The following is a 25,383-nucleotide window of genomic DNA, read 5'->3' on the forward strand; positions in this document are numbered from 1 at the left end:
CGGGTGTGGTTGGATACACTTTCTTCTGGCTATACAATTTATATGCTGCTCTTGAATTGACTCGAATCAGGGTTCAGCTAATAGACTAATACTTTCTGTATTTTTGTTACATTTTTTTATTTTTAATTTTAATTTAATTTTTCAAAACGGTTCAAGGATTTAAACTTAGAGCAAACACTGTTCAGCATATGCACACGTATATGAACGTGTTTCATGATATAGAAGGTAATTTAACTGCCGAAAAAAGAAAAAAAACAAGGAACAAACAACGCATAACAACGTCTGATTACTGGGATTAAACGTGCCGTGCGTCTGGTGTTTACTTTTTGGTCATTATTTTCAGATACTCGAGCGCATTTTGGGCGGCATGCCGTTGTGCCTCCCTAGCCGTGGGCCCAGTGCCATGGCAGACGCCAACCGGCAGCGTGGACAGCTGCACCAAGCACTGAAATTGGCCGGTGAAGGTCTTTTCCTCGATGTCCACGTAGGTGACCTCGAACTGGTTCTCGGCTGCAATGTCGGTCAGAAGCTTGGGATGGTCGACCGTGGTGTTCTTCAGACAAGTCTTCTGAAATAAAATACATTAACAGATTATAGAATATACATATATGTATAGGCATTCAAGAATCGAGGAGTGGGCAAAGCGGTGCTGCTGGCCATCGATTCGCGATTGAAATTACCTGTAGTTTAAGCAGTTTTTTGCCCGTCGCATTTTTCAGGGTCTTGTGGAACTGTGACACTTTGTTACTGTGCTGCGTGGTCAGCGTCGGCACAGTGATATCTTTCAAATCACCATAATAATTATCATTAATGCGAGACTGTAAATAAGAGCGCAGCGTTTTCTGTTTACATTTTGAACTCTTTACATTTGCATACACGAACAAAACACACACCCAGAGCTAAATGGTGAGTTGAAATATATCACTTGGGAGTGAGCATGGACTGGATTGTGCAGAGTTATTGTTAAATAATTAACTAATAAATTCATATGACAACAAATCATTACATCCGCCCACTAAGGCACTTGGTAACGATAGTAAGCAATGGTAAATGTTAGACCAATTAAATGATTGCTGTTATTTGGAGGTTCAAAACGAAAGAAAAGAAAATACAAAAAAAAAAACAACTAAGAAAAATTAGTATAAGTAAAAGAAAATGCAACTGATCTACATTCAATTTAATTGAAATTTTATAGGTAGATAGATGTATATATAAAATTCAACATAAGTTTCGTAACTCAGGAGTTGCACAAGTTTAAAATGGAAAATATATAAAGAAACTTCTAGATTTCCATCAATTGAAATTCGGGACTGACAGCAAGGTAAGCTAAGCTAGGTTTACTCACATCGCCCTCCAACTCGTTGCAGACGTCTAAAACCTTTGCTGCATCGATGGGCGTGTCCTGTAGACGACTCCACATTTTGTGGGCGGCCGAACGCTTGGCGATCTTCTTGCTCTTCCCCTTGCCAATCTCACGGTACTGCAGTATGGTACACGCTATGGTAAAGAGTCGCTCATGGGGCAGTCCCATTTCGGTTTCAGTCGCATACGTTGGCGGCGGCCACCGGCGCTGCATACACAACTCCTGCAGCAAGCCAATGGGATTGCCCACAATCTTGTCGTCAGGGCTGTAACAAAAACCAAATGTTTATTCTGCCGGCATCAGCGGTGTCGCGGAGACTGCACTTACTCGCCAACTGCTGTATTGCAATCCCCACCACTCCCAGCCGCCGTGGGGTCAGCCGCAGATGTGGCAGTGGCACTGCTAGCAGCCTCCGGTAGCTGGGCGCCCATCAGTTTGTCAATCAGAGCACGAGCCGCGGCATGCTTGGCCTCCTTTTTCGAGCGTCCAGCCCCCATGGCCGTGAAGGGTGTGTCCTTTTCCTTGAAAGAGACGCGAAAGCGAAACGTTGGCTCGTGGATGGCCCCCTCGATTTGGACCAGCTCGTAGCCGGGTGTGATGCCTCGGCGACTGAGGATCTCTTGGAGTATGCTAACGGGCGTCTTCATGGCCAGCCCATTGGCATCGGTTTCGCTGACAAAGGCGATTGCCTCGTCGGTCGACGATGCCGCATCTACTTCGCTCAACTGCAGCTGGATCTGCTGCTGTGGCTGTTGCGGCTTCTCCTTCTTGACTTTGCTCGGACGTTGTGTTCTGGTGGAGGTCCCGTCGACGTTGCCATTGGTCAAGCCCCCAGCTGCCATGGCTGCAGCTGAGCCACCCGAAGTATCATACTGACGCCGGGGAGCAAAGCCAGTCTGTGCTGGCTGCGCCGGTAGTGGCTGCTGCTGCTGCTGCTGTGGATGCTGTGGATGCTGCTCATGTGGCAGCTGCGGCGAATGCTGTTGCTGTGGCCGCTGCATCTGGTGCACCTGGTTCTGGTTCTGTTGGAAACTCAGGTTCTGCAGCTGTTGTACCAGACCGCGGCCATGGTAGTTTGACTGCTCCATATTTTCGAAAATAAATTCCAAACGTATATGACTGTGAAATATAGTATTGTTGAAAAATCAATATTTACGGGCGTGCTCGGGCGAGAATCGGAGCTGCCAAGCATCGTTTCGCTAGAGACTGCCCTCTGCGTGATTTCATTACTTACGGTTGATGACAGATTTTTGCTGCCTTTTATTTAAAAATAATTTATTAACGAAGTTAATAATTTATTCTTAAATAAAATACACCAAAATCAAGTCGCAACGCGAGTCGAGCTGTACGCTGTCGGTCAGTTGGGGTATTCCTGAAACGGCTTTTGTTTTGATGCAGTTGTTTCAATACGAAGAAAGTTCAGTCCATGATGGAATTACAATTGCATCATGGTTCAGTCCTTTGGGCAAATAACTGGCCACAAATAGTCAGGCAGCCAAAACGTTTCGTTTTAAGGTCCAGTTTTCACATATTTTTTCTATCGATATGTTTATCGTTTTTGGCAATTGACCTGGCTGTTTTTTAAATATACAGCGTGATTAAAATGCCTTTTATTTTTCCAATTGCTTGTTTTGAAGCAAAACGACGGCAGAAATTACATAATCTAAGAAGATCCAGACATCTTAGATGCAACACTTGTGTATTTAACATGTCTGACGAACTGTGAGTAACAGTATTCAAATTGAAAATTAAATTGCTAATGGTCAAGATTTTAGATTTGTGAAGTCTTTTCGGATCGACAAGTAAACTTTCAAAATGATTTTGGAGAAATATGATTTATACTTTCCTCTAGATATAAAAAATAACAAAGCGGTAATTTCCGATAACTAAATCGGACTGCGTCACCAAAACGAAAATTGTTATTGCCCTGGCCAATTTTAGCGAGCCAAATTTAAGGTTGGGTTAAAGTAAAACTATCCATGAAGAAAGCACAAGTTAAGCTACCCTGATATGGGTGTCAAGTTTATGTTAATGTGTCACCTGATCAATAAGTCATCTACTTTTTTCCTTTTGCAATTGAGGTTCGTTTTGCTGTATAAAAAGCCGTTTACTTTTCATTTTGTCAACGAAAATGTTTTCGTTTTGAAAACGAAGAAAGTGAAACGAAAGTGAAAAACGGAGCCTGGCCGAGTATAACTAAATATACCACAAGGCTTATTTTGTACAACGTTGGTTATATTTATTGCCTCTTATATATTTGTTGCAATATACACTCCCCGACACTTGAATACGACATACTAAAATGTACACTTTAGGCACCAATATTTCCGGCACAAGCCAAAGAAAACGGTGAATTTTAATTTTCCTCAAATCTCTATTCAATTTAGCATAAATTAAAAAAAAAATAATAGCAATATTCATCAAAGTAGATTGAGAAAAAAAATTTAATTGACATAACTCAAATTTCCGCTCCCAAAAAATGCGACACTTGAATACGACATTCGCATTGAAAAATTTTTTATTTTGGATGTGGTCGCGACCGGACATTGAATAAATTCTCAAAAATCAATTAGGGTGTCCTTATTACGAGAAAAAAATGTGGGTTATGGTAAGTCCTTTTCAAAGGACGAAAGCTCCACAATAAAAGCCTCGAAGGAAGTAGGTCCATCAATAATGAAAATAAGTGATGAAATTGGTAAAACTAGGTGTGTTCTGAGTGATTTCATAAAGAACGGGTCAAATTATGGCAAAACCATAATAACCCGAACAAAAATTGCTACTTCGGAGACCTCTATGAGATCTCATCTGCGAGCCGCATCTAAAAAACACGACTAAAACTCGATTTAAAAATCGAAAACTGTACTTTTAGCTAGTGCTAAAATAATAAAACATGTTTTTTCGAAGACTCCACACCATAAGGGACTGTAATTAATAAAAAACCTCAGCCAACGGACGAAAACTTAGAATACTCCCGTACTTTTGCATATTCATATGGCGTGGAGTAGAGACTGTCGCTATATAGCATTTTCAAAGGGACAAACATTTTAATTTGAAGGGTCATAAGGGTTTCTTTTTTATATTTATAAGGACTAAAGGAAGTGAGGAGTAAAGAAGAATTACAATTGGATAGTTTTCACAGCAGTGTGAGCGCTATTATTCTGTGGTGAGCAAGATCCTAAAACGGCGTGGACCAGTTGATTTTTCATTAAGTCGAGTTTATCAAATATGCAACAAAGTTGAGGGGTTTTTTATTAAATACAGTCCCTTATGGTCGTCGAAAAAACATGTTTTATTATTTTAGCACTAGCTAAAAGTACAGTTTTCGATTTTTAAATCGAGTTTTAGTCGTGTTTTTTAGATGCGGCTCGCAGATGAGATCTCATAGAGGTCTCCGAAGTAGCAATTTTTGTTCGGGTTTTTATGGTTTTGCCATAATTTGACCCGTTCTTTATGAAATCACTCAGAACACACCTAGTTTTACCAATTTCATCACTTATTTTCATTATTGATGGACCTACTTCCTTCGAGGCTTTTATTGTGGAGCTTTCGTCCTTTGAAAAGGACTTACCATAACCCACATTTTTTTCTCGTAATAAGGACACCCTAATTGATTTTTGAGAATTTATTCAATGTCCGGTCGCGACCACATCCAAAATAAAAAATTTTTCAATGCGAATGTCGTATTCAAGTGTCGCATTTTTTGGGAGCGGAAATTTGAGTTATGTCAATTAAATTTTTTTTCTCAATCTACTTTGATGAATATTGCTATTATTTTTTTTTTAATTTATGCTAAATTGAATAGAGATTTGAGGAAAATTAAAATTCACCGTTTTCTTTGGCTTGTGCCGGAAATATTGGTGCCTAAAGTGTACATTTTAGTATGTCGTATTCAAGTGTCGGGGAGTGTACCCTTAATGTTGACGGTTTTTGTTATCGGTATTTCACTTTCCATATCAATGTGGGTCGCAGGGTGACGGTTTACGATCAAAATTGAACCGACGGTATATTAACGGTATATCGGTATATATTTTGCCAATTTTATCAATCTATTAAATTTTATTTTCAAAGGTTTATAGAAATCCAATAAAAGCAAGTATTTAAAATAAGCCAGTCAAGTAGACAATTGATTCATTAATTGGATACAATTTTGTGGGCAGATCTGAGAGATCTAGGAATATAGAACTGGAATTCGCCAGTATATTTACGGTTCCTTTTTAAAATGACGACAAATCCGCGGTCACCCTGCTTGGTCGCCAACGTATTTGTATATAATATATTTATTGCTCCACTATTGTTGTACATACATATTATATATTTATTTTACTCTTGTATAGGTAGTGCACGGGAAACGGCATTCAATCAAATCAAATGCGATTGCATGTGCGGAATTGTGTGGCTTGAAATGCTCATGTGGGACTCCCCTAGCAATAAACGAAGAATTTTATAGTATTTCTAAATCTGGCGCTCCTCTCCTCCCCTCTTCTCTGCCCCACCTAATCGTCGCTTAAGAAATCATCATCGAGATTGACATCTGCCGTATCAATGTTATCATCCAGCGTTATGCCGTCAATTTCCAGATCCAGGTCGTCGTCGTCGTCGTCCACAACATTGGCGGAAGAGCTTGCTTCCTGGGCGCTGGTCACGGGAACCTGGGCAGATACAGGGCCGGCCTTTATTTTCTCCTCCGGCTGGCCTCCACTCTGCCGCTCGGCTAAGTTCAGTTCCTCGAGGGGATTGCGCTCGCTATTCAGGGGTAACTGTCCAGCCAAGCGGGCTGGCACCCTGCGTGTCCTTTCCTCCTGCAGATGCTGCTCCACGCGCAGGGCATCGGTTAGCCCAGGAAAGAGATTTGTATACTGAGCTGGATCGGCCAACGATTGACCAGCCTTTTCGTTGACCTTGCCCAGCTCCTCGCGCCACAGCCCGACCACACGCGACATTTGGCTAGGCAGATAGGTGCGGGCAAAGAACGCCGCCTCCGGCAAGCGGTTGTTTTCAATGAGAAGATCGAGGCAACGGTGCACATCCGAACGCAGGAATGCGGCCAGGAAGGAGGCATTGTGACGTGCCATTACAGAGGACACAGCCTCCACCTCCTCGAGCATCTGGGCATCGCCCGAGGCCGTTGAGAGCAGCAGTAATCCACTGAAGTCATTCGCCTTTCTCATGCACTCCTGGACCAAAGCCATGTTATTCTTGCGCGCAGCCACATCCGCCAGCTGTGACCATTTTTGCGAGTTCTCTGCCTCTCGGGCCAACTTCAGGGCTACGTCCAGCTCATCAATTTGCAAGGCCAGGTCGAACTTGTGGTCAGCGTCGGTGGAGACCTGCAGAGCCTGCGACTTGAAGCCTTGCTTCTCCAGGAAATGTGCCACTCGAGTGCGATGCTCTTTGGGTATGGTCGGCAGCACCTGATCGGCCCGCTCGAAATCCCGACGCATCACGGCCGTCTGGTATTCCAGCACTGACAACTGCAGGCAAAAGCTGATCACATTCAGCTCCTTGTCGCCCAAATACAAGCGATTATCCTTAGGCACGTAGCCCAGTAAGTACATGGTGCGATCCAAATGCGACACGGTCACAATTTCACCGCCCACATAATAGTTGATGCGATTCACAGAGTTCGTATAGATGAAGCAGTCGCCGACCCACAGTCCCGTCTTCACAGATTCAGAGACCTCGCCTGCGACGATAAAACAACATCAGATCCTGGTCCGCACAGATCAGATATGCCACTTTTGTTCTTACCTAATACATTGAAAGCACTCTCCACACCATCATCCTCCAGACCCTCCTTGGTTTCGACGGCGTTTGCCACTAAGGCTGTGTCCACGCCCAGGATGAAGTAGGAATCGTCTGTGGCCAAGCAAACGAGGCTGCCGCTCTCATTCCAGAACACGTTCTTTGGCTGCACTTCGATGCGACGCACCAGCTGCAGGGTCTCCCAGTCGTAGAAGGCCAGTCCCGAAGAGGTCTTCACACCAAAGTAGTATCCACCGTAAATACTCTCAGCCCCGTACTCGGGAGTGAAGCTCTTCCGATCCTTGAAGTTGCGGAACAGTCGCACAGTGCCATTGTTCTCCCGTATGGCATACTCGTTGCTCTCTAGTGCCCAAACGAATTCCTGGGCCGAGCCAAAAGCCTTGTTGCGCAGAGCCATCGATGTATAGATTATGTATTCGCCATCGCCGCAGACAACCACAAAGCGTCCATTGGGATTATGGGCAATTGTCTGTGGATAGATCTCGCAGGCGCCCATGTCCTTGACGGCAACGGGCAGACGTTCGCCATCCTTAATCTCAGTGCCGTCGGCAATTGTCTTTAGGTTCACCTAAGCGAGCAAATAAAATGATGTTAATTTTGCCTCAATTCGAGGATTAGAGGGGGGACCACTCACCTGCTGCATTTCAGAGTGTTTGGCCCAAACAATTTTACCGCCCACTACGTCCATGGACATGGCCGGCTCCTCACGTCCCACCTTGATGATAATGGAGCCCTCGTCATAGCCAAGGGCCACGTTGTTGGTGCCACGCATGCTGGAAATGGTCCAGACGCGTTCGAAACCATAGTTGAGGCAGGTCTCAAGGCGGTACGTGCCGGAATGCCAGATGCGAACGGTGCCGTCCTCGGAGCCCGTCAACACAATCGGCAATTCGGGATGGAAACAGACGGCGGAAATATTCTGTGCGTGTCCCTCCAATGTTTGGACGCACGTCTTGTTCTGGTAGTCCCAGATCTTGACCAGGCGGTCATCGGCACCCGAAATCAAGTAGGGCTTATCCCCACCGTGATAATAATCGACACAATTGACACCCTTTTCGTGTCCCTCCAGCGTAAAGTTGGCAAAATTGGAGCCCAACTGCCAGACCTTGACCGTGCGGTCCAGTGAGGCAGAGGCAAATGTATTGTTATCCTTGGGGTTGAAAACGATCTGCATAACATAGTGGGTGTGACCTTCGAAGACACGCTGGCAAGCCCACAGCTTCTCCCAGTTCCATAATTTGATGAGCATGTCGTCTGATGCAATCCGAGGGAGGAAATCGAAACCAGAATTAGTACGGATTACGCAGATTAGTCCTTTCCAACCTACCGCTACTGGTCAGCACGAGCGGCTGCGTGGGATGCACGGCAATGCAGCGCAGGTAATCCGAGTGCGCCTCATACGAGTGCACCTTCTCCAGAGTGTTGTAGTTGAAAATACGGATTTGCATATCATCCGATCCGGTTATGATCCAGTTCTTGCGTGCCACGAAACGGGCGGAGCGTACCGGGACATCGCACACCTCGAAATCCTTAACCATTTGCTGGTTTTCATAGTTCATGATGTGTACGTGGCCATTGTATAGGGCGCACAACATCCACGGCTCGGCTGGATGGAGATCGACGCACTTGACGCGATCCGAGCGCGACGTCAGGCGACGCTTGATGTCCAGTTTGAGAGGCATCGCTTATCAAGTAATCCAACTTGGACTCTGTGCAAAATATGGTAAATTGATTGCGGCGAGATGAAAAAAACTCTTTTGCTGCTATTTCGTCTTCCTCTTCCCCCTCTTGATAATGTGTCAGACCTGTGCTAGAGTTGTCGTCTGCCACGTTCAAAAGGCAATCGATACTTCGGTTCAACTATCGATACATGTATTCGGTTCCACGGGTGAAATTTTTTTTAAAAAACCAAATTGCAGAATTTGTATTGCATTGGATCATTTATAGCCAGCCTTGCATCCTAAAATCAGAAGCAGAAAGCGTAGCTTGATTTTGGCGCTTCTCAGTACGTTTAAATCCGTTCCGCGACAGCCAATCGTCAGCAAGATTAGCGTCATGTTGAGATTACATGGGAGCCTAGCTTGTTTGCACAGTTTGCATTGATCCAAAATCAAACAACTAGTTCATCGTACTACTCTGTCGTTTAATTTAGCTACACTACATATACAAAAGCCGGTTGATTTCTGCTACTTTGCTGACTGATTGTACGGGTTTCGAGCCAGCCGATCCGCCATTCGACGCATCTGCTCCTCGTTGCCATATTTCTGTGCTTCTGCCACCACAGCGGCATGGTGGATGGTGGCGTCTGCCGAGACTTCGTCTTGAACTTGACGATGCAGATCGAATGAGTGCCTTCATCGTGTAAGAAATGCGATGAATTATACAAATATATTAACCGAAATACTCGGATAACTTACTTCACGGAAGTGAAGCCAAAGAAAGCACCAACAATGCCGAAGGCGATCAGAACCAACGCGACCTGCCAGTTGGACACACGCTTCAAGCCCCTTATGCCATAGTAGGGGCCGGGACTTGGATCGTAGTTGGGCCTTACATTCCAAGGCTGCGAGGGATCACTGTGTTCGGCAACAGGACTGCGTTCTGAACCATTTGGTAGCCAGATCAGACTGTCGTCATAGTCCCGGCGAGACTGTGGCTTAATAAGTGTGCGATATGCCTCAGAAATTTGAACAAAACGAGCGGTTCTCTCAGAACATGCGGCATTGGTCTTGACATCAGGATGGTACTGGAAATTACCGAAGAATACAGAAAACCATGCCTATATACCGGTCTGTTCAGCGAAATTGCTACCTGCTTGGAGAGCTCCACGAATGCGTTGCGGATGTCTTGGGTGCTGCAGTCGCTCCTTACGTTTAGAACCGTATAGTGGGTCTCCGCCTTTCTAGGCTTCAGCCTCCTACCGTCGTCCGCCAAACTGCGCAATAAACATAGTATTATTTTATATAACTACAAAAACTAAAATTTCCTTACTTACGGCTACAGGTGGACTTGACCCTGAGCCTGAGCCAGGTAAGCCTTAGCATTGTAAGCCTTCGAGGACCGAGTTTTGTAATTTAGTTCATGTTTTTGAGCGAACGGAAATAAATAAACTATTTTTAAAAACAAATAGTTTGTGAAAACAGCTGACAGCAGAAATAAAATATCACAAAAAACTATCGATAATGATATTTTTCATAGATATTCAACAACCCTACGTCCACGTCCTCTTCTCACTGCATTTGGCTATAAATTGAATTGCCGCTTAAAAACTGTATAAAACATGTAAATGCTCGGTTAAGGCAACAAAGACTATATCAATATACTCCGATAAAGCCCTTTAAGTGGGGAGTGCGAACAGCCCTGATGTGGATCTCAGGCCAGCTAGTATTGCTCCTTCTGGTGGCACTTGTTGCCGCTAAAACGAAAACTTCTGCTGTGCAGGAGGACGTGTCCGAATACAAGGACTTTAAGAAACTACTGCGCACCAAGAACAATGTCCTGGCCCTCTATGTGACCAGTGCCAAGGCGGCGGGCACCGAACTGAGGGTGTTCCGTGAGGCTGCAGAGGCGATACGAGGCACCGGTACCATGCTGTTGGTGGATTGTGGACAGCAGGATAGGAAGAAATTGTGTAAAAAGCTGAAAATCTCACCGGACCGGTATACGCTCAAGCACTACAAAGATGGCGACTATCACAAGGATTACGATCGACAGGTGAGTGTCGGTTCCATTGTCACGTTTATGCGTGATCCGTCCGGTGATCTGCCCTGGGAAGAGGATGCTGACGGCAACGATGTGCTGCACTTCAGTGATGCTGCCACATTCACGAAACACCTGCGCAAGGACATACGTCCCATGCTGGTTATGTTCTATGTGCCCTGGTGTGGCTTTTGCAAGAAAATGAAGCCGGACTACGGCAAGGCGGCCACAGAGCTCAAGTCCCAGGGTGGCTATCTGCTGGCAGCCATGAATGTGGAACGCCAGGAGAATGCCCCCGTGCGCAGACTTTTTAACATAACAGGTAAGCCTTTGATACGTAAATTGCACACCAAAGTCTAAACAATTTGCTGCGCAGGATTCCCCACACTGATCTACTTTGAGAACGGCAAGCTTCGCTTTACCTACGAGGGTGAGAACACCAAGGATGCCTTGGTGGCGTTCATGCTAAATCCCAACACAAAGCCCACGCCCAAGCCCAAGGAACCCGAATGGTCAGCGGATACCAACTCGGAAATAGTTCATCTCACCAGCCAGGGCTTTGAGCCCGCATTGAAAGAAGAGAAGTCCGCCTTAGTTATGTTCTATGCACCCTGGTGCGGCCACTGCAAGCGCATGAAGCCCGAGTATGAAAAGGCAGCGCTGGAGATGAAGCAGCAAAAGGTGCTCGGTTTATTGGCCGCGTTGGATGCCACCAAAGAGCAACCGATTGCCGAGAAGTACAAGGTCAAGGGATACCCAACGGTCAAGTACTTTGCGAATGGCGTCTACAAGTTTGATGTCAATGTGCGGGAAGCATCGAAAATAGTTGATTTTATGCGGGATCCCAGGGAGCCGCCGCCGCCACCACCGCCGGAGAAGAGCTGGGAGGAGGAAGGTGATAGCAAAGAGGTGCTCTTTCTCAATGACGAGACCTTCAGCTCGACGCTAAAGCGCAAGAAGCATGCGCTGGTCATGTTCTACGCCCCTTGTAAGTACGAAAATGAGTCCACAGTTGAATCAAATATTGAAATGCTGCCTTTTTTACAGGGTGTGGACACTGTAAGCACACTAAGCCAGAGTTTACAGCGGCCGCCACAGCGCTGCAGGACGATCCACGCGTTGCATTTGCCGCCATTGACTGTACCAAGCATTCCGCACTCTGTGCCAAATACAATGTCCGTGGATATCCAACTATTTTGTATTTCTCCTACCTCAAGATCAAGCTAGACTACAATGGTGGACGCACCAGCAAGGACTTTATTGCCTACGTGAACAATCCGCCGAGCACAACGGACCACACCGAGCTGTGATACGCTGTCGACAACCTAACTAACGATAGTTCTCTCTCTCAATCTCCTTTGCAATCTCAGTTCGTGTAATAATTCTAGTTGTATTCCATTTATATTATTAACTTCCCCATTTACCGCAGAGTATATACATTTGTACGTATGCCTACGCCTGTGTTTACTAATAAATTATGTTTAAGCTTCATTTGAAAGCGACTCGTGGAAAAGAGAATTCCCGGGAATAGTAAAAAAATCCATATGAATGTCGTGTGCATGGCAAGGCCCACTCGAGACTGGCCCGTGAATGCAAAAGAGAATGACAGATAATTTTAAAACAACATGCATGTCGTGTGCATCACGCGGTACATTCAACGTTCCACTTTGACAGACAACAGGCCATGTTCTTCTCATATGAGAATGTTACATAAAACAATGGAAAGGATGGTTTAATTTTCCACTCTTAGCATTTGACCTATTTTATAATATGGTACATGGAGGTATATGAAGTATAATTTTTATTGTACACGTAATTTCAATAATTTCTATTTGCTTTAAAAACAATATTTAACCTAATATATTAATATATTTTGAATTCAATAGCTATATAGAGATATATACTATATATATAAAGCCTTATCCTTGTGGCACACATTTCATGAGGGTAAACTGCCTACACACTCTCGAATATTGCACATTTGCTTCGCTTTGGTGTTCTATGAAATTGGATTTAATGCTAGAAATATGTAGGTTTATTTTGCCAAAATATTTGAAAAATCGTTAGAAATAGATGAAGGGATCCAAGGGTATGTTTTGCAGGGCAGGGAGGAGCCTTATGAATGAGAAGAGGAGATCCAGCTTAACTCAACGCTTCGTCTCATTGTCACGACTGTTCACCTTGGTCCGGGACAGACTTCCCAGCCAGCTGCCACGCTGAGCATTGGCCGTGTACTCCTCGTTGGCCAGGTTAAAGGTACTGAACATGTCCTTCATTTTGAGGGCACGCGTGCAGGCATAGTTCTTTGTGGCCACATACATTTTGGTTAGGAACTCGGGCATTTGCTTCTGGGTTACCCAAGACTTGATGTTCTGCGGTATGGGTATCCCTGGGTCATCGTAATAGGTGAGTATGAAATGCAGGCCAGGCTCGTGGAATCCGCGGAAGGGCTTGATAACCATAAGGCTCCAGTAGTCGGTCACCCTCACCTTTCCGGGCAGTGCTGGATATGTGCTGTGCTTGGCCCCGCGATTGCAAATGAATATCATCTTTCGCGTCTCATCCCTTATGTAGCGCCGACAGTAGACATAGTCCCGGTTGGCAAACAGCCGCGGCCACTGCATTTCCCAGTAGATCAAATGCGAATTACTCCCCGGCACGGGATCCTCGCTTATAAGCTCCAGTCTCAGGGCCGTATCGTCCCACTGTCGGCGATAATCAAGATCTGTTTGCACATGGAGGAAATCGTCTGCCGTGATGTCATCAAAGCGTGCATATACCTATTGGTAGGGTAGGGAACCACAAGCATTACAACCTCTGAAGATGTACTGAACATTGCACAATTTGCACTTAAGTTTACCTTATATGAGTATAAAGAGGACTGTTCCTCTCGCCTCCATATGCTAAACTCGTTTTTACTAAAGTACGGCTCCCATGTGTGATCGTCTTGTGCCTGAATCCGAACCACTCCCGCTGGCGCATCTCGAGTATCCAACTCCAAGGGCTTCTGGCAGTTGCGTATGGTGCCGGTGTCCGGACCCGGACCCGGACCCGCACCCGCACCTGGAACCAGCCCCTGCTTGCCCATCGACGGGACGTTTGCACCGCCCTTCCGACACCTCTGATTCCCCAACAGGCAGTAGCAGTATTTCATGTTCTTTGCCTTGCAGCGATCACATAGCTGGTTATTTGGCAGTGTGTTGATGAACTCAATGTCCCGCCGGCACATGTCGAAATTGGAGAGCGCCAGGCGCTCCTTGTTCCAGTCGAAGCCATCGCTGCCCATCCGCTTGATGTTCAATCCCATGAGGCCCACCGCACTCAGCATTAATCCACGTATAGGCGGTTGCAGCTCGCGACGGTAATAGGCGCGCCATAGCTGCTTGAGACCCTGTGTACCGTAGACCGACTGATAGAATGTTAGCAACTGCTGGATGCGGCGAGAGCGCTGGGCGAAAATCGACTCGCACTGATAGCTCCAGGCGCGTAGAGTCTCCCTGGACTGGGTCTTTATTGCCAAGACAAATCGATTGAGCAGCATGCCGGCTAATTCAATTGTCTGCCCCCTGCTTGCATAACAGCTGAATGAGGGACGGGGCAGCTCGCTCTCTGTTATTAATGTTCCTTCCGCAATAATTTACTCGCACACTTTGTCACATTCGTTGACTTTAAACTGCAAAATTTTGTTTCTGTGTCCTGGCTATCGACTTGACAGGTGTCCCAATGCACGAGAGGTTGGTTATGTTATTTCAATGCTTATCATTTCTAACCAATTGAAAAAAACGTGCATGCTGCACAATTGTGCTCGGCTTATGTTATTGTTGGTGTTTTTGTGTCGTTACAGGGTGAAGTGCTGTGAAATCTCAGAACAGTGTTGCCTACTTTTTATCAGAAAAAAAGCTGTTTCTAACTTGAAGAAAACGAAAAACAGCTTAGCATTTTCAAACAAAATCAAAAAAAAAAATAAACCTAAATAATGGTGTTTATAATTTTTTATTTAAGTGATATTTATTATGTGTTTTATAGAATTTTCATTAGCTCATCCGGCTCTGTGGGGCTAGCTTCTGATTCGCATTCGTACGACATGGTCGTGCCATGGCACTTCGTGGTCAAAACAGCCTTTTCCAAGGCTTTGCGATCACCACCTGTATATTTAAATAAGAACTAGTTATATCCTTTCACTGAATAAAACTTTACTTTATGCACAGAATGCTATTGGTCCTGATTAGTTTCATGGAATTCCTTAGTTATGTCTTAACCAGATTGACCTGGCGTAATACCCGCTCCAATTCCGCGTTTGATTCCAATGCAGAATTACTGCTTCCCGCATTTGGTCTTCAAAAAAAACCAGATCTGACGGAAAAAAGCATAATTGGCAACACTGTCTGTAATAGACTTCGAGCAGTCGACAGCACTGAGCGCGGGACAGTGGACACTGTAAAACACAATAGTCATATAAAGGCAATAAAATATTTGTATACAAGAATGCACCTATGCTCTTAAAAAAAAAAAGTAGTTTGGGGTGTCTGTTAAATATGTAATAGATATGATATTCTTCATAAACGTTTTTCTGCAAGCCTTGACGCACTGTGCTGTAGTATTTAACGTTTACCAACTCTAGGCTAAAGAAACTCGTGGTGCGATTTTGTGTTTGTTGCACCAATTTTTATTTCAATTTGATGTGTGAAATTGCATTTCAGTTGGAAAAGGACTTAATAAAACTAGGAGAGGATGTCAATGCGGCGCCAGCGCTTCAAGGCTATGGCCAATCTTTCGCACGTTAAGCGCAAGGCGCGTAAAGAAGATCTTCAAGTGCCGAAAGATGAGCCAGAGGAGCAGGCGATAGGGACAGACGTTGAAGAAGAAGCCATTGCGGCGACTGGGGAGCTTGAAGATGCCGATGCAATGGCTTTCAAAATGCCCGTCAGCTCGGCTGGGCAACTGGAGGAGGTTTTCCAATCTGAGATCGAGGATAATGTGATACAAATGGATTTGCAGAAAACCGCGAATGGATACCCCATGTCGCCGAGCAAGACCCAGGCACGCCAACGAGTGCGTCCGACCCCTGTGTTTGGCCAGAGAAGGAATAGCTTTGTTGGTTCACCCATGGCCGGCGACTACGATGGGGAGTATCAGTCTCCAGCAACGCCCACACGCAGGGAGCGCTATCTCAGCGGCTCGTCGATGGGCACGCCGCAACAGGCAGCCTCGCCCATGCCACCGTCCCCGTACAAATACTTTCCACCTGTCATGAGTCCTGGAATGGGACGCATCCGCACGGAATCCACTTGCTCGGCTTACTCGGAAGGCGGCGGAAAGCTTCGCAAGGGGGACGATAAGAGCCAGGCCATGCAGGCGGGACAGCGAGTGAACGCTCGAAGAGATTTCGAGACGCGCTTCAACAACGGTATTCCAGACAAATCAACTTTTAAAATGTTCGACATGATCTTCTACAACCCCCTAAACAATCCCATGGAACAAAAGCCCCTGGTTACCACAATAAAAGCAGAGTCCAGTGCTGAGGAAACGAAGCCCACTACAGATCAGCTGATAGACGCCAAAGAAGAGCCAACCTCAGCCATGCCCGTTCCCCAATTGAAACTCGATGCCAACGGGGAGATGATCATTGATGAGAAGACCCTGGAGATCGAAACCACAGCCGAGGTGGAAGCCCGCAAGGTGCTCGCCAACTCCTCGCTAATACTCATGGATGAGACTACTGGTAAGGCTGAAAAATGGTTATATTTCATATATATTATTATTTACATTTATCCTGCATAGGTGACAATGGATTTTATAAGCGTCACAGGCGCACCCCGTACTGGTCTGCCGAGGAGACAGTACGCTTCTATCGAAGCTTGCAGATTATCGGCACGGACTTCTCTCTGATGTGCCAAATGTTTCCGCAGCGTACGCGGCGCGATCTCAAGCTCAAGTACAAGAGGGAGGAGCGAACCAATAGCCAGCTGATCAACAAGGCTCTGCTCTATCCCAAAGCCTTTAATATACAGGAGCTGAAGGATCAACTGGAGCAGGAGGATCGCGACCGTGTGGAAAAAGAACGCCAGTGGCATGATATTATGTCTGCTCAGGCTGGCAACACTAAGAAGGTGGGTTTGAGTTGTCTCAAGGTGTTATTTATAAATCTTAAAATTGTTCTTATTGTAGCGTACAAAATCGCTGGTAAGCAAAGCAGCGCGAAGCCTGAGCGATGGAGATACGGTCTATGAAAATGAGCATGTCACCAAAAAGATGTTCGGAAAACACGCCTGGGCCAAAAGATGCAAGGCTTTGAATGCGGATGAGAATGAAGGAGTCGGTGCGGCCAAGCGAAAGCCACGCCAACGCGTCTCGAAGAAAAATCAAATGGAGGATCAGGCCATGAAATCCATTAAGGAAGAAGCAGTCATCAAAACCGAACAAACTGGATGTAGTAATGTGAATAGAGGAGAGCTGCAGGAGGACTTAAATGCGCTTTTATCAGACGATCAAGAGTGTATACTAGATATTAGTAGGCCACGTGATAAAACCATCGTTAACATGGACGATGGTACCCTAAGCAATGTCAACGACATTGAAGCTGGATCTGATGGGCCAACGGACAAACCAACAGGGGCATTTTTAGTTGATTTAATTGCCGATCAAACATTATCCTCACCAACATTAGGCCCGGACAGGCCTGTCGCTTCGCCTGCTACCGAAAATGGCATAGAACAAATCCTTTCCGCGCTGTCAGAAGGATCATTGGTCCTTGTATCGTCCCAGGATCCCGAGAACGAGAATCGTGTCGTCAATGAAATTTATATGTATGACAAAAATACTGACGACTTGTGCGAGAGCCCGCTGAATATACCCGATCATATTGTTCAGTGTATCGTGAATGTTATGCAGCTAGAAGATTAATATGCATTTTGTATATACAAGATATCTAATTTTAATTGCTTATTATGTATAATTTATTAAATAATTTTGTTTGATACATTTACAAATATTTTCATAAAACTGTTGAAAATGAGACGGTATGTTTCGGTATATTTCTGAGGTATATTTTTTTTATCGATAAGTCCGATTTTGACACCACTATTCGACAGCTGTTTTTGTTGCTGTGCTGAATCGGAGCAGTAATTTTATAGAATTTAACAAATTTATCCAATCAAAACGATGGCCCAAGTCCCCTTGGCAATTGCTTCGCACAAGCGCCAGGTGTGCAGCTTGTACAAGCGTGCTCTACGCAATCTGGAGGCGTGGTACGACCGCCGGCAAGTTTAGTTAAACATATCTGCTGCAGATTATATAATGACGAAGTGCATCTTGATTTGTTAACTCCCTAATAGACATGACTACCGCTATCGGGCTGTGCAGATGCGCGCACGTTTCGACGAGAACCGCTGCAAGGATCTGGGTGAAGGCATTCGTCTATTGGTCTGTGGTCAGAAGGAGCTCTTCGAGACGAAGCATTTCCAGCCCAAGACCTGTAAACAAAACAACCTGCCTTTAATTGTAACGTGAAACCATTGACATGTACCATTTACAGTTGCAAACAGCGCTGGTGGCTGCGCCTTCGAGCGTGAGGTCATCCCGCCCGATTGGCTTTTGGATTACTGGCATCCCCTGGAGAAGGCCCAGTTTCCCGAGTATTTCGCCAAGCGGGAGCAACGAAAGCAGCAGTACGTGGTCTGGTGGCAGAAGCAGTATGGCAAACCAGATCCAAAAGACCTGGGACACCATTAGATAGCCGTTAAAGTACTGTAGTCAATTCCAATCATTGTCTTTAAAAAGGAAAAAATATATTGGAGCACCTCATACATGGTTTTTATAATTTTTATTTTGGATTACAGAATGTCTGCAACTCTGAGTATGTAAACAAAAAAAATCTGGTAATTGGACATTCGTTTAATACATATTCATAAATGTTTTTGTACTTGGTGAATTGATTAAAACATATTTATGTGTGCACATGAGGGGAGGGGGGGATAAACGTAAGTATATATGCGTTCGTAGGTTCCTTCAGATTGGTCGGTGTCCTGCCGCTCAGTTCAGCTCGTTGGGATCTATGCGTGGGCGCTTTTTGCTGTTGCTGCCATTGCCAATGGGGGTGGAGCTGTTGGCGTTGCCCTCGTTGCCATGCTCCCGTTTACGCTGCAATGTCTTCTTGTCCCACTGTTGGGTGAGATAGCGCAGTAGCACGCATCGCTTGTCCATTACAATAAGCTGCTCCGAGGCCTCATCTTCGGTGGGCAAATACACAGAGGCGCGCTTTTGAGACGTTCGTATTCCGTGCTCGTTGCTCAGGTGAGTGAAATTATTGGAATCATGAATTGGCAGGCCCTTGATGAAATCGCTGACAGACATCTTGCTGGTTCTGTGTTGTTGCTACGGAATAACCAAAACTATTTGTTATCACTCTCGTTATTCGGACAACTTGACTGCTCTCACTTGCTTAATTGTGCGAGGAGTTTATTGAATTGTTTGCAATTGCGTATTTGTGCTTTTAAGCAAGACTTTTGATAATTTGTATGTGCCCTCAAGCCTTTTTGTTGTTATTAGTGGTGGTGGAGTTGGAATTAGAGCTGGAGAAAGATCGATGTTATCGATGTTTGGGACACCGATATATTTTCTCACGCACCGATGTTTTTATATTGACACTAGTAGCATCTTATAGGCTGACAAATATATATTTTTAAAAATAAATCTGCACGCTGGAGTGTTGAGTAGTGTTTTTCTGTTTTTAATTATTAAAATACAAAAGTTTAAATGAGTTCCTTAGCTGCGATTATGACGATTTCCGTCCCCTCGGCGCACCACATCTTTGTACTCATCCATGCGCCGCATACGCGCCAGATTCTCTGGATCGTCCTCTTCAATTAGCTGGTCCTCCACGGCTTTCTCCTCATCCTCCTTCTCGTTGGGATCACGGGCAGCCGCTATTGCCTGGGCCTGATTTATTTTGGCCGACTTCTCCGCATCGGGGAATATGCCCTCGTCAACGCGCTGCTGATAAAACTCATCCACGCTCATGACGGGCAAGCTGGGATAGCCCAAGCCAAAAACGGCCTTCTGTGTAGCATTACGTGTGATGATAAATGGTTGCAGTGGCTTCGGCTTGGGTGCATGGTGGTGGTGATGACTATGACCATGACCATGGCCTCGTGATCCCGACGGTTTGCCAGATGTGGATGGAGTATCATCATCAGTGGTGGCTTCGCCACCTGCCAATCGAGCAATACGCATTTTGGACAGCTTTTGCATCATGCACAACGATTCCAATTCGTGCTTGCTGTCGATGATGCTCTTGTCCAGATATTTCAAAAAGAACTCCCTGCGAACTTCATCATCCGCCGTCTTATTTTGAACGGCAGCCCGCATTCTACCCATGTACTCATCGATTTCCTTCATCTTACGATACTGAGCAATTTTGTCATTGCGGTTAAAGGCGGCTTCCATGAGCTCCCGCTGCTCGCTTTTTTCCACTTTGTTGTCCTCTTGCACTGTCCCCTTAGGGGCCTCACATAGCTCGTACTCCTGGCAACGTTGCAGATGGTCCTTGAAATAAATTTCCGCCAGATCCAAGATCTCTGTGCTGTTGGGATTGTTAATTTTGGTGGTAAGCTTCCCCAAAAAGTAAGGCAACAACATAAACGGCAGCGAATCGGTGGAGACTTCGTCAATCAGCTCGTTGGGACTGAACATGCCGACTTGATTCACGATCACTGTTGCCTCTTCAAAGTGGCCCAAGGCAGTTTTTACCTTGTTCTGTGGATACAAAATTACAACAATTTGCAGACTCCTACGCATACATATGTCGGATTGTATATCTCACCTGAAATTCGCTGCCATTGAATGGAAGCTCGCTTACGTCTAGCTCTTCATATAGATTCCAGCCACTTAGGAAAATATCCGACAGCTTTTTGTCCTCGCCGCCTGCAGCTGCTGCGGCGGTATTTTCATCAGCCATAAATATTATTAATGATTTGCGAAAGGGTTTAAAATATATATGTTTATTTAACTTGCTTCGGTAAGAAATTTTGCGAATTTGACGCCGGTGACACAGCTGACAGTGTTGTACACTATCGATACTCGTCTGACCCTCAGAAATATACCGAAAAATACGTTCTCAGTTTTAAAATATACCGTAAATATAGGGCTTGGCATAATTTCAAATGTATTTTGTTCAATTCTTTTATTAAATTATATAAAAGTCATTGGACATAGCGTATTTGTTCCTGATGTTGACGAGTCTAATGGAAAGGTCGTGCGTCTAACCCTTGAGGGTGGTTTCAAGCTCCTTGTTGGCCAGCAGTTCCTTTATAATGTCCAGGCCACCAATCAGTTCACCCTTTACATACACCTGGGGGTATGTGGGCCAGTCGGAGTAGGTCTTCAGGCCCTGGCGTACTTCCTCATCACTTAGGATGTCAAAGGTTTCATAAGGCAAGCTGTTGATGGAGAAATCTAGTCAATAGTTCTGATTCAACTTAACGATTTGAGTACCTAGTGTCATTTACAATAGCAATGAGCTGTTTGGAGAAGCCGCAGCGTGGAGCATTGCGATCCCCCTTCATGAATATCATTAGAGGAGCCGTATTGACCAAGGCCTTTAAGCGGTCATCCAGTGATTGCCCCGTGGCTGCCGCACTGCTAGCACTCTCGGCCAACTTCTTAGATTTGCTACTGATAGCGGCAACGTCCACACCGTCCACACGATCCACAGCGGAGCCCTTGGCAAAGAAAATAACTGTGGGAACGGCTTCAATCTTGTTGCCAAGCCCAGCCACAAATGGTTACAAATATCTGTGTCTGCTTCGTTTCATCTATTTGATGATACTCACTTGATGCTTCATGGAAATCTCTGGGAATTGTTCGGCATTTAGGCTAATGAATTGCAGTTTGTCACCTAGCAGTTTCGACAGTTCTTCTAACACATCTTTGACCTGAGCACACTGCTCGGCCCAATCGGCGGCAAACAACGCCGCCGTTGTCTTGTCGGCATTTATCAAATTTTGATATTCCTCGGCATTGGACACGCTCAACACAGGCATTTTGAACACAATTTATTTGTATTTAATTTATTGAAATGTAAAATGAAATAAAAGCAAGCTGTATTTTTTATTATATCAGCTGGGAATAGTGTTGGTAAGCGGCGTGCGGAAATCGAACGAGTAGATTAAGTTTTTATAAATCAATGCAGTGTTATTACTTTAAATATACCTTTGTATAAGTATATTAAATGGAAAATAATACATGCCCATGCAGGTTTACGAATATTAACCATTGTGGGGCATCAAACGTACCTTAAGCGAATGTACCTTTTCCGCAATTAATACTGACAATTACCGTGTTGTTAAACGACGCGAAGGGCCTGTCTATTATAGGATTTGTTTCAACACGTGCAGGCCGCATTCAATACACACAGCATACGAATTTTTGCAATTGAAATTAAAAGTTGATGAAAGCAGAAATGGTGACAAGGAAGAAGCCAGTCAAGCGCACTGCCGACGTGGCGGCCATTGATATAGATGGGGAGGAGCCGACACAGCCAAAGGTTCCGAAAGAGCTACTCGTCGTGGCCCAAGAGGTGAAAATTGTCCGCGCCCTGGCTTGCAATGATGTGACAAAAAGAAATCGCCAAATACGCAAACTACGCAAATGGTTCAAGCTACGAGCCAACAGCTCGTTCTCCTTCACCGAAGATGACTTTCTGCGGATCTGGAAGGGGCTGTACTACAATATGTGGATGTCGGACAAGCCGCTGGTGCAGGAGGAGCTGGCCGAGCAGTTGGCCCAAATGGTGGACAGCTTCGACGGTAATACGGCTTGCAGTTTGTCGTATTTCAGTGCTTTCATGCGGACCATGTGCCAGGAGTGGTTCGGCATTGATCAATGGAGAATGGACAAATTCCTGATGCTTGTGCGCCGCATGCTGAGGTACGTGCTGCGGCTGCTCAAGCAGAGCAAGTGGTCGACCGAGCTGATCGAAGCGTTCAACAACAGCATGCTGCAGTCTGTCCTGGCGGATCAGCCCAAAAGCCGCGGCTTGACAATGCATTACTTGGACGTTTTCTTCGAGGAACTGGCCAAGGCGGCCGATGGCGAGATTACTGCCAGCCAAGTAAATCTCTTTCTGCGTCCATTTGTCAACTATATGGGCACTCAGCGCGATGCCAAGCTGGTGGCCCAGTGCCGGACAAGAGTTCTCTACCATTTGCTGTACCAAAGCGAATTGGGCCGAGAGTATAGCGAAAAATACAACGCCTGGAAGCAAATGGGCTTTCCGACCGCTTCCATCGATGACATCGAGAAACACGACTCGGGCTTTGACGAAGAAGATGACGAGGGCAACACTGAGGAGGAGCCGCAGCGTGCCACTTCCCTTGATCCACGCGCTGGCAATGTTGATGTACACATGCCAGAGCTGCCCCTCAATGCCGATTGTGTTTTGGATGAGCTCCAGACGCTGCTGCGCACAAACGAGTTCAACAGCAAACGCCGCAAGGGTTTACGCAAACTCCTTCAAATCTTTGAGACCTATAAAAACGGAGAATTCCCATTGGGTGTGCGCACCATGCCCAAGGTAGAAGGCACAACTCTATCCGAATTGGTCGAGCAGAAGGTGGCCGACATTGAGGAGATGGAGGACGAGGTCTTTGGCACTGGCAGAAAACTCAAGAAACTCAACAAGTCCAAGCGCAAGCGCCTGCTGCAGTCCATCAACTTTGAGGAGGTCGACGAGCACAACTACGACGACATAATCGGCAAGGCTCTACCACCAGAGCTGCAGAAAAAGGTCAAACGCAATGCGAAGGTGCGTTCCAGTATCAACAACGCCTGGGTGGTGGAGGAAGTCAATGACGCCGAGGGTGCCGAGGTGGCCAAGGTGTCCAAGGTGGCCAAGGTGGCCAAGGTGGCCAAGGAAGCGAAGAAAGCCAACAAATCCAAGGAAGACAAGGAAGGCAAGGAAGAGACGCAGACCAAATTGAAGGCAAAGAAGGCGAAGAAGGTAGAGAAGTCGCAGCCCAAGGCGGAGCCAGAAGCAAAACCTGCAGATAAGAAAGCTGCCGACGCTCCAAAGCCAACCAATGGTTGGGAATCACCTCTCGAGGCTGGTGAGGAGGAGATCTTTGTTCCCTCGCGCAAACAGCAACTGAAACAGGTAAACAGCACACTCCAGAAGTCCACGCCGCAGCCAGCCAAGTGTCTTCCACCCCAAGCGTCCACACCTCAGACGGGCAGTGCCAAGCGCGTCCAGATCCAAATCAAGCGCAATAGCTTCTATCCGAAAAGCGATTACTATCGTCAGCTGAAGCTATCCCCCGCATTGCCATACGATGCGGACCGTTTGCCCGGCAAGAGCGCCCTCAAGCCGCACGTGATGCCCGGACCCATCAATCCCAACTACAAGGGAGGCAAGCGACTCTTCAACGACACCCTGTGACGTTGCGTCCGCTGGATGGGATTTGGACAAGGACGTTGACGTGATTGCTCGAACGAGTCATTCACCGACCGCCACGGACAGGCATATCCCCCAATATCGGACCCCTGGAATATTATTTAGGGTTACAACTCCTGTAGGTCTTATACGATTTCTAAATATTCTTATTCGCTACCTACCTACCGCTTGCATAAGGCATTCTGTTAGATTACACTGAATATTGATTCTATTTAGTATAAGACCCTTTGTTAGATTCACCACCAACCATATGCATCATATCCTTCATGTACTGCAGTTACTTTCATTTTGCTTGCTCCAGATACAGCGCTAAATCAAGACATTTTATTTACGCTATAGGTATGCGTAAATGCGTAAATGCTGAAATTGATTGTAAAACACTTTAAGTTCTTAGGTTGCTATCTTTTGAGCCATTACTGAAATAAAAGCTAACATGCATGTGTAATATGAAACACGAATCATTGAATCTATGGTTTATCCCGGGAAACGGGTCGCTCCCGTCAAGTCAATGATTGAAACTAGATCTACCATGTGAAATACGAATCCCATTTTATATGTGGGGAAATTCTGAACTGTTTAGACAATGAATGGTGGATCGCAGTCATACGATCCATCCATGAGTGTCCACGAGTCAGCGAGAATTGAATTCCTATTCGGCCTATTCGGTATTCTATTTCTCCAAAACGAAGGGTCGGTCTGTGCTTCCGAGATGGGGACTCGACTCGTCGATATTTTAGCTGTGTGTTCAGTATTATTTTACAGCAATATTAATGAATCGAATTAAGAAATAACGTGGGTTTTATTTGCAGAAAAACAAAAAAAGTAGAGAAGCGCTGACGTTTATAAATCATAAGGACCAGGATCTGTTCTCAAATGGAAATCAAACATATACGACCTCGGAACCACTTCATTTGCATTAAATCTGTTTAATTTTTTGCATATTTATTATAACAAATCATTTTTTGGCTCTGAGTCTGTATAAATCCCATAGGTATAATAATCGACATATGTATGTGTGTAATTTATAATGTAATAATATTCCCATCATTGCCAAGTGAACTTCCGATTCGATCAATAGAATGATATAATAAATTGTCATAGCAGAATAATT

General features: G+C 45.4%; 11 protein-coding genes across 14 annotated transcripts; 4 read left to right on the top strand and 7 right to left on the bottom strand.

Moving 5' to 3' along the window:
• Positions 1 to 100: 100 nt before the first annotated feature.
• Positions 101 to 2,673, bottom strand: LOC6593598 (interferon-inducible double-stranded RNA-dependent protein kinase activator A homolog). Of its 4 annotated transcripts, none has more exons than XM_026987156.1 (5): positions 2,598 to 2,673; positions 1,691 to 2,482; positions 1,346 to 1,628; positions 681 to 818; positions 101 to 565 (listed from the first exon to the last, which is right to left on the bottom strand). In XM_026987156.1, the coding sequence occupies exons 2-5, from the start codon at positions 2,449 to 2,451 to the stop codon at positions 320 to 322; spliced, it is 1,428 nt and encodes a 475-aa protein (XP_026842957.1). In that variant the 5' UTR covers positions 2,452 to 2,482; positions 2,598 to 2,673; the 3' UTR covers positions 101 to 319. The 4 variants fall into 4 exon arrangements, with proteins under 4 accessions (XP_026842957.1, XP_002018889.2, XP_026842959.1 ...); XM_002018853.2 differs by having other exon boundaries at positions 101 to 568; positions 2,598 to 2,672; XM_026987158.1 differs by lacking the exon at positions 681 to 818 and having other exon boundaries at positions 2,598 to 2,672.
• A 2,981-nt stretch (positions 2,674 to 5,654) lies between these two features.
• LOC6593597 (coatomer subunit beta') lies at positions 5,655 to 8,808 on the bottom strand. The gene is made up of 4 exons (XM_026987277.1): positions 8,454 to 8,808; positions 7,761 to 8,380; positions 7,112 to 7,694; positions 5,655 to 7,046 (listed from the first exon to the last, which is right to left on the bottom strand). The coding sequence occupies exons 1-4, from the start codon at positions 8,806 to 8,808 to the stop codon at positions 5,857 to 5,859; spliced, it is 2,748 nt and encodes a 915-aa protein (XP_026843078.1). The 3' UTR covers positions 5,655 to 5,856.
• A 440-nt stretch (positions 8,809 to 9,248) lies between these two features.
• Positions 9,249 to 10,203, bottom strand: LOC6593596 (dnaJ-like protein 60). The gene is made up of 4 exons (XM_002018851.2): positions 10,118 to 10,203; positions 9,938 to 10,061; positions 9,544 to 9,872; positions 9,249 to 9,478 (listed from the first exon to the last, which is right to left on the bottom strand). Exons 1-4 carry the CDS (start codon positions 10,168 to 10,170, stop codon positions 9,313 to 9,315), a joined length of 672 nt encoding a protein of 223 aa, XP_002018887.1. The 5' UTR covers positions 10,171 to 10,203; the 3' UTR covers positions 9,249 to 9,312.
• A 162-nt stretch (positions 10,204 to 10,365) lies between these two features.
• Positions 10,366 to 12,323, top strand: LOC6593595 (protein disulfide-isomerase A5). Its single transcript, XM_002018850.2, has 3 exons — positions 10,366 to 11,147; positions 11,202 to 11,813; positions 11,873 to 12,323. The coding sequence occupies exons 1-3, from the start codon at positions 10,490 to 10,492 to the stop codon at positions 12,133 to 12,135; spliced, it is 1,533 nt and encodes a 510-aa protein (XP_002018886.1). The 5' UTR covers positions 10,366 to 10,489; the 3' UTR covers positions 12,136 to 12,323.
• A 288-nt stretch (positions 12,324 to 12,611) lies between these two features.
• On the bottom strand, positions 12,612 to 14,615 carry LOC6593594. The gene is made up of 2 exons (XM_002018849.2): positions 13,686 to 14,615; positions 12,612 to 13,605 (listed from the first exon to the last, which is right to left on the bottom strand). The coding sequence occupies exons 1-2, from the start codon at positions 14,364 to 14,366 to the stop codon at positions 12,973 to 12,975; spliced, it is 1,314 nt and encodes a 437-aa protein (XP_002018885.1). The 5' UTR covers positions 14,367 to 14,615; the 3' UTR covers positions 12,612 to 12,972.
• Positions 14,616 to 15,489: 874 nt separating this feature from the next.
• LOC6593592 (transcription factor TFIIIB component B'' homolog) lies at positions 15,490 to 17,806 on the top strand. The gene is made up of 3 exons (XM_002018847.2): positions 15,490 to 16,547; positions 16,607 to 16,935; positions 16,994 to 17,806. Exons 1-3 carry the CDS (start codon positions 15,557 to 15,559, stop codon positions 17,726 to 17,728), a joined length of 2,055 nt encoding a protein of 684 aa, XP_002018883.2. The 5' UTR covers positions 15,490 to 15,556; the 3' UTR covers positions 17,729 to 17,806.
• Positions 17,807 to 17,960: 154 nt separating this feature from the next.
• Positions 17,961 to 18,630, top strand: LOC6593591 (NADH dehydrogenase [ubiquinone] 1 beta subcomplex subunit 9). The gene is made up of 3 exons (XM_002018846.2): positions 17,961 to 18,084; positions 18,160 to 18,299; positions 18,360 to 18,630. Exons 1-3 carry the CDS (start codon positions 17,987 to 17,989, stop codon positions 18,554 to 18,556), a joined length of 435 nt encoding a protein of 144 aa, XP_002018882.1. The 5' UTR covers positions 17,961 to 17,986; the 3' UTR covers positions 18,557 to 18,630.
• Positions 18,631 to 18,698: 68 nt separating this feature from the next.
• Positions 18,699 to 19,343, bottom strand: LOC6593590 (DET1- and DDB1-associated protein 1). Its single transcript, XM_002018845.2, has 2 exons — positions 19,262 to 19,343; positions 18,699 to 19,198 (listed from the first exon to the last, which is right to left on the bottom strand). The coding sequence occupies exon 2, from the start codon at positions 19,175 to 19,177 to the stop codon at positions 18,857 to 18,859; it is 321 nt and encodes a 106-aa protein (XP_002018881.1). The 5' UTR covers positions 19,178 to 19,198; positions 19,262 to 19,343; the 3' UTR covers positions 18,699 to 18,856.
• Positions 19,344 to 19,530: 187 nt separating this feature from the next.
• Positions 19,531 to 20,831, bottom strand: LOC6593588 (immunoglobulin-binding protein 1). Its single transcript, XM_002018843.2, has 2 exons — positions 20,646 to 20,831; positions 19,531 to 20,578 (listed from the first exon to the last, which is right to left on the bottom strand). Exons 1-2 carry the CDS (start codon positions 20,778 to 20,780, stop codon positions 19,589 to 19,591), a joined length of 1,125 nt encoding a protein of 374 aa, XP_002018879.2. The 5' UTR covers positions 20,781 to 20,831; the 3' UTR covers positions 19,531 to 19,588.
• A 133-nt stretch (positions 20,832 to 20,964) lies between these two features.
• Positions 20,965 to 21,879, bottom strand: LOC6593587 (glutaredoxin 3). Its single transcript, XM_002018842.2, has 3 exons — positions 21,655 to 21,879; positions 21,317 to 21,579; positions 20,965 to 21,261 (listed from the first exon to the last, which is right to left on the bottom strand). Exons 1-3 carry the CDS (start codon positions 21,862 to 21,864, stop codon positions 21,084 to 21,086), a joined length of 651 nt encoding a protein of 216 aa, XP_002018878.1. The 5' UTR covers positions 21,865 to 21,879; the 3' UTR covers positions 20,965 to 21,083.
• Positions 21,880 to 22,150: 271 nt separating this feature from the next.
• Positions 22,151 to 24,680, top strand: LOC6593586 (ribosomal RNA processing protein 1 homolog). The gene has a single exon (XM_002018841.2). The coding sequence runs from the start codon at positions 22,272 to 22,274 to the stop codon at positions 24,255 to 24,257; it is 1,986 nt and encodes a 661-aa protein (XP_002018877.2). The 5' UTR covers positions 22,151 to 22,271; the 3' UTR covers positions 24,258 to 24,680.
• The last annotated feature ends 703 nt before the right edge of the window (positions 24,681 to 25,383 follow it).

The sequence above is a fragment of the Drosophila persimilis genome, unplaced genomic scaffold (genome assembly GCF_003286085.1).
Source record: "Drosophila persimilis strain 14011-0111.01,24,50 unplaced genomic scaffold, DperRS2 tig00000124-arrow-pilon, whole genome shotgun sequence".
Lineage (NCBI taxonomy): Eukaryota > Metazoa > Arthropoda > Insecta > Diptera > Drosophilidae > Drosophila > Drosophila persimilis.

Bases quoted from the DNA above. Each gene is read 5' to 3' on its own strand.
- LOC6593598 (XM_002018853.2), bottom strand. From the start codon at position 2,451: ATGGAGCAGTCAAACTACCATGGCCGCGGTCTGGTACAACAGCTGCAG. The intron at 1,629-1,690 runs GTAAGTGCAGTC...TTTTTGTTACAG, and splicing joins TGCAATACAGCAGTTGGCGA to CCCTGACGACAAGATTGTGG. The intron at 819-1,345 runs GTGAGTAAACCT...TCTTATTTACAG, and splicing joins GCAACGAGTTGGAGGGCGAT to TCTCGCATTAATGATAATTA.
- LOC6593597 (XM_026987277.1), bottom strand. From the start codon at position 8,808: ATGCCTCTCAAACTGGACATCAAGCGTCGCCTGACGTCGCGCTCGGAT. The intron at 8,381-8,453 runs GTAGGTTGGAAA...GGATTGCATCAG, and splicing joins GCTCGTGCTGACCAGTAGCG to ACGACATGCTCATCAAATTA. The intron at 7,047-7,111 runs GTAAGAACAAAA...TTATCGTCGCAG, and splicing joins GAGTGCTTTCAATGTATTAG to GCGAGGTCTCTGAATCTGTG.
- LOC6593596 (XM_002018851.2), bottom strand. From the start codon at position 10,170: ATGCTAAGGCTTACCTGGCTCAGGCTCAGGGTCAAGTCCACCTGTAGC. The intron at 10,062-10,117 runs GTAAGGAAATTT...TTTATTGCGCAG, and splicing joins AAGTCCACCTGTAGCCGTAA to TTTGGCGGACGACGGTAGGA. The intron at 9,873-9,937 runs GTAGCAATTTCG...GGTAATTTCCAG, and splicing joins TCGTGGAGCTCTCCAAGCAG to TACCATCCTGATGTCAAGAC.
- LOC6593595 (XM_002018850.2), top strand. From the start codon at position 10,490: ATGTGGATCTCAGGCCAGCTAGTATTGCTCCTTCTGGTGGCACTTGTT. The intron at 11,148-11,201 runs GTAAGCCTTTGA...TTTGCTGCGCAG, and splicing joins CAGACTTTTTAACATAACAG to GATTCCCCACACTGATCTAC. The intron at 11,814-11,872 runs GTAAGTACGAAA...CCTTTTTTACAG, and splicing joins GGTCATGTTCTACGCCCCTT to GGTGTGGACACTGTAAGCAC.
- LOC6593594 (XM_002018849.2), bottom strand. From the start codon at position 14,366: ATGCTGCTCAATCGATTTGTCTTGGCAATAAAGACCCAGTCCAGGGAG. The intron at 13,606-13,685 runs GTAAACTTAAGT...CCCTACCAATAG, and splicing joins CCTCTTTATACTCATATAAG to GTATATGCACGCTTTGATGA.
- LOC6593592 (XM_002018847.2), top strand. From the start codon at position 15,557: ATGTCAATGCGGCGCCAGCGCTTCAAGGCTATGGCCAATCTTTCGCAC. The intron at 16,548-16,606 runs GTAAGGCTGAAA...TATCCTGCATAG, and splicing joins ACTCATGGATGAGACTACTG to GTGACAATGGATTTTATAAG. The intron at 16,936-16,993 runs GTGGGTTTGAGT...TTCTTATTGTAG, and splicing joins AGGCTGGCAACACTAAGAAG to CGTACAAAATCGCTGGTAAG.
- LOC6593591 (XM_002018846.2), top strand. From the start codon at position 17,987: ATGGCCCAAGTCCCCTTGGCAATTGCTTCGCACAAGCGCCAGGTGTGC. The intron at 18,085-18,159 runs GCAAGTTTAGTT...ACTCCCTAATAG, and splicing joins GAGGCGTGGTACGACCGCCG to ACATGACTACCGCTATCGGG. The intron at 18,300-18,359 runs GTAAACAAAACA...TACCATTTACAG, and splicing joins GCATTTCCAGCCCAAGACCT to TTGCAAACAGCGCTGGTGGC.
- LOC6593590 (XM_002018845.2), bottom strand. From the start codon at position 19,177: ATGTCTGTCAGCGATTTCATCAAGGGCCTGCCAATTCATGATTCCAAT.
- LOC6593588 (XM_002018843.2), bottom strand. From the start codon at position 20,780: ATGGCTGATGAAAATACCGCCGCAGCAGCTGCAGGCGGCGAGGACAAA. The intron at 20,579-20,645 runs GTGAGATATACA...TTGTATCCACAG, and splicing joins TCAATGGCAGCGAATTTCAG to AACAAGGTAAAAACTGCCTT.
- LOC6593587 (XM_002018842.2), bottom strand. From the start codon at position 21,864: ATGCCTGTGTTGAGCGTGTCCAATGCCGAGGAATATCAAAATTTGATA. The intron at 21,580-21,654 runs GTGAGTATCATC...CTTGGCAACAAG, and splicing joins AGATTTCCATGAAGCATCAA to ATTGAAGCCGTTCCCACAGT. The intron at 21,262-21,316 runs GTACTCAAATCG...CTCCATCAACAG, and splicing joins GCTATTGTAAATGACACTAG to CTTGCCTTATGAAACCTTTG.
- LOC6593586 (XM_002018841.2), top strand. From the start codon at position 22,272: ATGAAAGCAGAAATGGTGACAAGGAAGAAGCCAGTCAAGCGCACTGCC.